Source organism: Pithys albifrons, chromosome 10, assembly GCF_047495875.1.
Source record: "Pithys albifrons albifrons isolate INPA30051 chromosome 10, PitAlb_v1, whole genome shotgun sequence".
NCBI classification, from domain to species: Eukaryota; Metazoa; Chordata; class Aves; order Passeriformes; family Thamnophilidae; genus Pithys; species Pithys albifrons.
In genome coordinates, this window is record NC_092467.1 from 27,398,174 (window position 1) to 27,407,667 (window position 9,494).

The 9,494-nt window shown below is 45.6% G+C and overlaps 1 protein-coding gene across 3 annotated transcripts; it reads left to right on the forward strand.

Annotated features, from left to right (window-relative positions):
- Positions 1 to 414: 414 nt before the first annotated feature.
- CDKN2C (cyclin dependent kinase inhibitor 2C) lies at positions 415 to 7,083 on the forward strand. Of its 3 annotated transcripts, XM_071564917.1 has the most exons (3): positions 415 to 1,176; positions 1,538 to 1,678; positions 5,217 to 7,083. In XM_071564917.1, exons 2-3 carry the CDS (start codon positions 1,550 to 1,552, stop codon positions 5,589 to 5,591), a joined length of 504 nt encoding a protein of 167 aa, XP_071421018.1. In that variant the 5' UTR covers positions 415 to 1,176; positions 1,538 to 1,549; the 3' UTR covers positions 5,592 to 7,083. The 3 variants fall into 3 exon arrangements, with proteins under 3 accessions (XP_071421018.1, XP_071421019.1, XP_071421017.1); XM_071564918.1 differs by lacking the exon at positions 1,538 to 1,678; XM_071564916.1 differs by lacking the exon at positions 415 to 1,176 and having other exon boundaries at positions 1,183 to 1,678.
- Positions 7,084 to 9,494: the final 2,411 nt, after the last annotated feature.

The window sequence follows — 9,494 nt, forward strand, 5'->3', positions numbered from 1 at the left end:
CAGCGCCGCGGCGGAGGCCGCTCTCCCTCCCGCCCGCCGAGCTCCCTCGATCCCGCTCCTCCCGCCGGGGCGCAGCGGCTCCCGGCGCTAAAACCTCCTTTTCCTTTCATTCCCCCCCACCCTAGGCCTCGGCAGCGCTCCTCCAAAAAAGCAGCCGGGCTGCGATGGCTGCGGCGGGGCAGTGCCGTGGCGGGGCTGCGCGGAGAGGGGACGGCACCGGGCGCCGCGGAGCTGCGGCGGGGCCGGGCGAGGGGCGGGCGGCAGCCGCTGCAGGCCTTCCTGCCCGAACTCCGCCGCGCCTCCTTAAATCTCTGCCGTTAAAATGTGGGCGGGTGTTTCAACTCAAAAAGCGCTCAAATTTTTTTTCTTTTCAAAAAAAGCTGATGAGGTTAAAAAAAAAAAAGAAGGGGGGGGGGAAGAGGGAAAAAAAAAGAAGGAGAGAGAAACCGGCTTCGTGTCTTTAGGAAACAGAAGTAGCGATTGTTTGTGCTTAAAAAAGGGGGAGCAAAAAGCCGCGGGCGGAGGCGGCGGCCGCGGGACCGGCAAGTGCAGCTTTATTTCGCGAAGTTGGAAGAGGAGGCGAGCGGGGCTGTCACTGCGGCTGCGAGCGCGGCCGGGCCGGGGCAGCGGCGGCATCAGCGCAGTCCCTGCCCCCGCCCGGAGCTCACCCCGCGCTCCGCGGCCGCGGGAGGAGCGCGGAGCGCCCGGCGGAGCGCGGACAGCGGCGGCGGGACCCCTGCGGAGCCCGGCGGACACACGGCCCCGAGCCGCGGCTCCTCCACGCCCTGAGCGCGGGCGGCGGTTCGCGGCAGCCCCCCCCGCGCCGCCCGCCGCCCTCCTGGATGCTCCGGAGCCGCCGCCGCCGGGGGCGGCCGCCGGCCGGGATCGTGCCCTCCCGCTGCGCGGAGACTGCGCGGCGCCGCGGGAGTGAAGCTGCTGCTCCGGGGAACGAGAGCAACGAGAGAGAGAGCTGGGCGGCGGGACAGCCGCTGCCGCCGCGCCCGTCCCTCCGCGGGCGCGGCTCGTCATTCCCTTCCCTGTTGGGCTCGGACTGAGGCGGCGGAGTGGGATGAAGGGGGGATCCCGAGCAGGAGTTGGATGCACACTGCTACAGGAGACCTTTCCTCGGAGCTGCTGCTGCTGCTGCTGCTGTCTCAGATCCCGACTGTGAACAGGGTGGGTTGTCTTCTTCCAAGATCTCAGGTCTGAGTGAGTCTCCGGTGTACGTGTATATATGTTACCTATAACATATACAATATATTACATAGCTGTTATTCTATTTCCCCCCACGAAAGTGACCAAAGTCTTTATTAAGAGTTACTCTATATGTGGAAGCAAAGAAATCTTCCTTCAAGTGGAGCTGCAGTTTTGCTGAATAATCACGTGTGAGTTAGGGGCGGGCTCTTGGCAAGGAGGTTTTTTACGAGTATTTACTACAAGGTCTACTCCAGAAGATTAACCATCCCAATCCTTCTGTCAGTCTCCGATGCCATGCCTGGTTAAAAAAAAAAAATCTCATCTTTTTTCCGATCGTCAGTCACCCTAAAGAATGGCCGAGCCTTCTGGGAACGAGCTGGCGTCCGCGGCTGCCAAGGGGGACCTAGTGCAACTTACTAATTTGTTGCAAAAGAATGTAAACGTCAATGCACAAAATGGATTTGGGAGGACTGCGCTGCAGGTTGGTATCCAGAGAGGGAGAAAATATTTCATCACTGGTACCTACGTGACCCGGGTTTCCAAAAAAGACAACGTTTTAGTCAGGCTGGTGGATGAAATTCGAGTGCTTTTTCAAACTCGTTGGATGCCATATTTTATAACTTTAGTGGCTCCAACTCCCTAAAATGACGTACTTGAAATAAAAACTGGTCAAAACCATTCTTTCAATCGGGGATCACCCTCAATGTCAAACGGGCTACGAGTTTGCTAATATTTTGTAACTTCGTGGGGAGGAGGCAAGGAATGAGAGAGCTGAGATGTAAAGAAATCAGCTTAGGTGAGCAGGATTTCATAGCAGGTCTGTAAACACAAATGTGCTGTTCTCTGAAGCTTAGGATTTATCTCTTTTTTTTCCTCCCTTTTTTTTCCCCTGCAATGTGCTTTTAAAGTGTAGCTTGTCTGCGTTCTGGGGTGTGCTGTGGATGGTGTTTTTCCTTTATACCCTGTTTGTGAGGAATGACCTTTCTGATTGGGAAGCATGCTGCTCAGAACCGGGGACCTCCGATGTGCATTAAGAGTTAGCACTACGAGTTAGGGTTTCAGCTCAATCACTTTTTTATTTTCATTCATAATTAAGACTTTTAAATTGGCTTTTTTAGATCGGGTAGCAGGGCACTGCTTCCAGTTATTTCCTTTCTGATCATATAGGGTGCTATGTCCTAATTTTTAACTGTGTAACTGTGCAGGCAGGAGTTGGAACTCGTCCAACTGCAAACTATTGGAGTTGATGAAAGATTTTGCTCTTAATATTATCAGATAATGATGGCGAAAGGGCTAGAGTACCTACCAAATAGTGAAAGATGTGATTTATAAATCCAGAGGGGAAAAAGTGTGGTTATTTGTACTGAAGGTGTAAGTAATGAAATGTGGAAGTGGAGCTATACATCTTTTTAATTTCACACATTAGTAAAATCGTTTGTTCACCCCTCTCCCCTCTTCCCCTGAAACCATAAGAATAATTTCTGAAATTAGATTTTCGAACAGCATAGAACCTGTGAATATACTTGAGATATTTACAGCTTTTTGGCTTAACATCAAAATGTTAGAACTGGAAAATAAGCAACTCTTGTTAAAAATGCAGGAATGACCCTTTTTTGACAATTTTGCTGAAGCTGGAGGTCTGTGAGCTCCTCGCTGTCCTGTTAGCACCTAAATAGGGCATCGCATGGCAGTGCAGGCACTTGCAGCAACTTTTAAGAGAGTGAAAGGGTTTAAATTAAAAACTTACACTAACTTCTTTAAGAAATCAGGAAACATTTAGTTAGTTTATTTATGCTCGGGATGAGGGCTGAAAACAAATTTGTCCTACAGTAATGTTGGGCATTCTTTTCTAAAAGCAGATAACTATTCGTATGCTGAATTAAGGCATATTTTCCACAATGGCACAGCATCCAGCTGTATTAAACATGCATCCGTGTCCCAGCGATACTTCTTATGGGTGCCTAATCATAACTGAGTTAATGAACCACAACAAAAATCAAAACAGGAGAATCTGTCGACTTATTTTCACTATGTATCATCCTGAAATGTGCTGTGGGTGCGTGGCCATGCTCGAAAGACTTCTCTGTCAGTGCACTCTGCAAAACTGAGATAATCTCTCTGTAATCTCTCTCTGTGTTACAACGGAGAGAATGCTCCTCTATTAGTGTCAATGAATTTATATTTTTCCTCTGCATTTATGTTTAATTAAACAACTGCTCAGCTTGTCTTGCTCTGTCCTTTTTATTTCTGGTGAAGTGTACTTATGCAGGCCTCAAATACATCTCCTGCCCTTATGCTTTTTGTCAGACTTATTCAATGCTTTCTCCTTCTTTGCCTCCCTCCCCCAAGTGAAACTTTGCAAAATAAAAGGCATTTGCTCTTCAGTTGTAGCCCACGTCCAAAAAGCATCACCTTTTATATGATTTTCTCTCCCTCGCATCTTTAACTGAAGCCTTCAGTCCCCTAGCCTGAACACAGAAAACTCCCATTTAAACTGTATATATGTTTTCAATTCACAAATTCACAGCGTGGGCTCTCAAAAAGAGATCAAAATGTCCGAATTTTACTAAACAAAGAGAGATCACAATGCTCTTGTTTTCTTTTTTACATCGCTTCCATCTCTGGTCAGAAGTGAAAGAAGTGGCAGTGGGGAGCTGGGAGCCCTGGGGCACAGAGAGATCTCTTTCCCTGAATCCCAGACTGTCTTATCTGCACTTTTGCTCCTGTCTGTGGTTATTATATACTGGCCTCCTTTACAGTCCAAACGGTGTATATAATTATATTTATTATAGCTTGCTTTCCTTAAAAAACTTAATATATATTTTTCACCAGGAGAGTTTTTCAGCAAATCCCTTGTAGAAATTGTGCCTTATGTTAAATCTAATGCACTGTAATGCTCGTTTATGCTGATTTTTTTTAAAATCAAGATTTTCTAATCCATGTGTGAACCTCACTAAGGAAATAAAAAAGGTTTGGTTTGGGCTTTTTTTTTTTTTCCGAATTTGACACTTACAATGAGAGTAGTTACCAGAACAAGAAAATATTGCCTGTAGGCTGGAGATTATACATTATGGTGTTCATTTTTGAAAAGTCTTTGTGCAAATAAAAATTGAGGAATTAAGGGGAAATCGGTGCAAGCTGATTAGTTCCAAATAAGAGAGATTGCGTTCTAATTATGATAGTTTTGTGGTGCAATTGAGGAAATTGAAAGAAGCTTTTTTGTTTTCCTGAGAGAAACAGTCAGAAAATCCAATTATTTTTGCTGCTGGATTTTTTTAAGGGATGTTTTTAACTACAGAACATAACCACAGTTTACTTACAGAGATGTTATGAAAGTGTAGTGTAATATACTGATTTTAGAAGGAAAACTTATGGAACTTAGAAACATTCCTTTTGACTTTTCCTTTTTGGGTGACATAATGGAACACAAATATCGGGGAGAAAAATTTCTTCTAGCATTTATGTTTCTTAACAGACAGAGCTATGGTACAGTCCAAATATTTGTTTTATGATAATGCACAGACAATGTAAACACCTGAAAGCTTATAAAAATACATTCTACATTTGCTGTTGCTGAGGTAAAATATCTGTTCCTCAGAGACCCTGTATTTGCTGTTTAACAAGATTAAACAGTAAAGCAGAGATGTCTCAATACTTGGGCAAATAAAACCAAACTATACTTAATTTTTGTAAGTTAAGAAGCTGAGTTAACCCTCGTTAGGAAAAAAAAAAGTTGTTGTATCCCCATTCTATGCTATTTCAGACATTTATATCTCTCTGAGACAGAAAGCTGTGACCACTGAAGTGATAACATCTTTCACAATTTCAGCGAGTTCAGTAACAAATACATTAAAAATCAGATGTTCTGGTGTGTCGTTAGTTTTATAGCGGGGCTCTTCTGTCTGCTTTAAATGAGAATTGAGCTCTGACAAAAGGCAGGGGTAAGGAGTGAGGACGTGAGGCAGTGCTGGAGCAAACCCCCCACCCCGTGGTATCCAACTCTCCTCTTTCTTTCATAGGTGATGAAACTCGGGAACCCTGAAATCGCCCGGCGGCTGCTCAGTAAGGGGGCGAACCCCAACCTGAAAGACAGTACTGGCTTCGCTGTCATCCACGACGTAGCCAGGGAGGGGTTTCTGGACACTTTGCAGACTCTGCTGGAGTTCAAAGCCGATGTTAACATTGAGGATAACGAGGGCAACCTGCCCTTGCACTTGGCGGCCCAGGAGGGTCACGTGCGGGTGGTGGAGCTGCTGCTGGCACACTCCGAGTGCAAAGTGGGCCACCAGAACAAGCGGGGGGCCACCGCCTACGACCTGGCCAAGCTGTACAGGAGAGCCGCCGTGGTGGAACTCCTGGAGGCCAGCAGCTCCTTCCCTGTCAGCATGGACTGAACCTCGCTAGCGTGGGGGTCTCCTTCGGACGTGAGGACATGCAGACTTCTTGGAGTGTTTCCCTCCTTTTTAATAACATTTATTGCCACATTACTTCTTTTTTTTTTTTTCTGAACAGCTGGTAGTGAAGTCTGAAGAAATTCCAGAAATGGGGTTTTAGATAACAGAAACATTTTTAATCCATGCTCCCAGCAGTTTCTTACACCTTCCACTTTACACTGTACTCACAGGCTCATCCGTGTGTATGTTGGTTGCTCATATCTAGTTCTCCAGTATCAGGTTTTACAGTTTATTTTAGGTCATTTGTATGAAGTCATTAATACAAGAGCTACTATTCACATGCTTAATGTTCTTGGACTTTAAAGAAGAGAGTTTACTGTGATTTTTCCCACCTCTCAACGCACCCCTCCCTTCTCCCCCCCACCCCCTTCGGTCAGGCTCAAGAGTCTGGAGCCCTGTTTGGGATTAAAACAGGCTTTTAAGGGGTCACCTGCAACCCTTGCACAGGCAGAGCTGGAAGTCAAAGGCTGCTTGGCCTGAGGACAGTGAATGGCGTTTAGATGCTTTAGGCAGTAACTGTATTTTGTCACTAACAAGAGCTTCTAGAAGTAGGTCAGTTTCTAAATGTAGATGACACTTTTCCTCTTTGTGTATTTAAACTTTCACCAATCTGGTTTTGAATTTAGTTACCAGAAACAGTATACGTGGTGTTTCTTTGATTGCCAGAGGTTTTTAACAGCTCACTTTAGTAGTTCGTGTTTACTGTGCGCTGCACAAGACGTTTTTTCTAGTTTCAAAACCGGCAGCAGAGAACCATTGTCAGAGACAAGAAGTCACAAAGGCTGCAATACGAGATTTCTGGTAGCTTCATGTGCTGAGTGCAGTTTAGATGTTCTCTCAGTAATATTTGCTTTCCACCAACTATTCTGTTTTGTCTGTAAATTAACTATTTTAATGACAGATGCATTTCACAAAACAAGAACATTTGAATAGTGACATTTAGGGAGCAGCACGTTTGATATTTGTGAAGTTAAGTTATTTCATGCACCTAAAACACAATTTAACCATTGAAGGTTTTCCATTGCAATATAGTTGAGAGTATTCAGCAGACTGAAACTCATTTGCCTCTCCAACCTCGACGGGAGTTACCATATCAGGAAGAGTCTATTATGAAACTTTTAACATTTATACCGGATCTGCTTGTTGAACAGATGGGCGGTTTAAAGTACTTTATTTTGAATAGTCTAAATTTTAACTGTGCAAAATAGAAGATTTTAAATTAATGCAAAATTTATTCTACTTTAACTAGCACTTAAAAGAGGAGAGGGAGTATATTAGTTTAGTTTTTAACTTAAAAAAAATCAAAACACATTAGCCCCACCAAATCAGTTACTACATTTTCAAGTAAAAACTAAGTTGCTGAAACTGTCTGTCGTGTTTACTATAAGCTCTGTCACACTGCTGTGTTTTCTGATTAAAAACCTCTGTGAAATACGAACTTTTGTGCTCTTTTATTATCATTTTTGTTCACAAGAGACCTAGAGATCATTAATCAGAGGAGCACGGCATGTAGGAAGCATGATTAGGGAAATAACCCCCAAAGTTCCCAGTGTAAAGAGCACTAAACCAATTGAAATATTAAACCAAGCAACGTAATCTGCAGGTCCCCGAGTTGAAGTGACCCAAATCGCTCTGTGTTGCTCTCCGTCTTCCTTTCCTCATGTCCCGGAAGACTCTCCAAGCCTTTTCCTTCTCCATTCCTCTCACAAAGTGAAATTCCGCGCTTCCACCAGATTTCTCCCATTCACCGCGCAGAGCTGAACACTCAAAGGTAATATCCAACTTTCTCACCTTTTTTTTCACCTGTGCTACTGCAAAATACTCATCCGGGACCCGTTTTGAGCTTCATCAGATTTAATTTACGCTAAGGCGAAGTTTAAGCAGTGGCTTAATAAAAGAACTGCCTCACCGAGAAAAATGCCCCGCCTAGTCAGAAATAGCGGCTTTTATTGCATGCCAGGAGTTCAGGGTTGAAGCCAGGACGAGTCACCCCCCGGCCATGCCCGGAGCCTCAGCGGCTGAGTCACGGCCGATAGGCTGGTTTAAAGGTGCGTTTTATCTGCTTTTACTGCTGCGTTCTCTACGCGAGCCCTTCAATTTACCGGAAACAAGATCATACATGGAAATTCCTCGTTACATCCATTGAATGCAAAAATTGCTCTCTGTTGTCCCAGAACGTTAATAGTTACTAAAAAGAGCCTCTGGGAAAGCTAAGAAATGGATCCGCTGGTGAGTTACACTCACTTTGCAGGTTTGGAAGTGACAAAAGGTGCCTGGCTGCTGGGGGATGGCTTTGCTCCAGCAGGCTTTATATTGACTGAGCGAGGAGAAAATAATATAAAGCAAGTCTCATTAATAGGGAACCTCGACAGCGAAAAAAGATTGTAATATCGGAGATAGTTTCAGTAGTTACTTTTATGCTTTTTGCCTGGTAGTCTGGCAGCATCAAAAAGTCCAGTTTCACTAATTTCGCATATTAGTGGAAATGTCGACAATGATATTTACCCGAAGATGCAAAACTGCAGCGTGAGAGATGGAATCAAGGAATTTTGGGAGCTTTTATTGAAACATAAACGAACTTCAAAGTTAGTCTCCAGGCAGGAGCAGAGATCGCCCTGCAGCAGCCCAGGAATCGGCAATAGTGTAGTATCGAGATGAGAGGTATAAATAGAAGTAAATACAGCAATCACAGAAAAATGTGAAGAAATAGAGCATAAAATGTAGCTGCACCAGGATTCAGTGACTAGGCTGCGTGAGGACACAACTGTGGGGCAAGAGCCCTCTCCCCTATTTTGGTTACACGGATGAGCAAAGCTGTTACACTTGACCTTTGTTTCTAAATTATGCTCGGAACAACGGCGGGGGCTGCTGAATTCCTTTTGAAAGGGGCAGATCCTAAAGGGATCCTACAGGAAACGAGGAGAGTTTCATCTGTGGCAGCAGCACTGCCAGAGGGTGAAATACTCGGTCTGTTGGTGCTGGGGAGAGAGGGGCAGAGGTGATGGGCTAACCCAGGCACTGCCGTGCCCTATCCCAGGGGAGAGTAAATGAGAAGGTATTTGAAGGTGAATTCAGCTCAGGCTCCAGTGCAATCAGCGACTGCACATTTAAGTACAGGAAAATACTTTCTTTCCAGCTTTCTGTGTGGAGAAAAGAAGGGGATCACTGTTTTATTCTATGATGTGGTAAGATATTAGCTCCGTAGGAAATGCCATTGCATTGTTCACATGAAGAAAGAGTTAACACAGTAGAAAACTACCACTTTTTCATTTCTAAAAGAAAGAAAAGGATCTCTCCCACAAATGTACCTGCGAATTCACTGGGCAGCCAGAAGCAGTCAGAAGCAGCCAGAAGCAGTCAGACATTATTATCTCCTGACTAAAGTGCTGAAATTCCCTCGGAAAAAAAGCGAGGGGAGGAAAGCTTCTGCATTTATTTGTGGGGACTGTTATACTGGGCATGGCGGGGGTGGTGGGAAAAAAGGAGAAAGAAGGACAGCGAGAGAAAGAAAGATTTCTCACCGGGTCTCAGCACAGCCTGCCCCACCACACATGCATTCAAAATGTCGGTGCTCCCGGAGGGCTCTGCCGGGGTCCCCGGGGAGGAGGGAGAGTCGTGCGGGCGGAGGTGCGGGGCAGGTCGGGCGGCCCCCGGGGCGCTCCCGGGCGCGGGGCCGCGGGGCGGGGGGGGCGCGCCGGGCTCCGAAACCGTTAGTTTGGCTCCTGCGGCTCCGCTCCCCTTGCTCTTCCTGTCCAAATAATTTTAAATTTACGCGCCTTAAATAACAGTCTGATTTTATTTATTTAGTTTCCTCCGCGGGCTCCGCCGCCGCTTCGCTTCGCC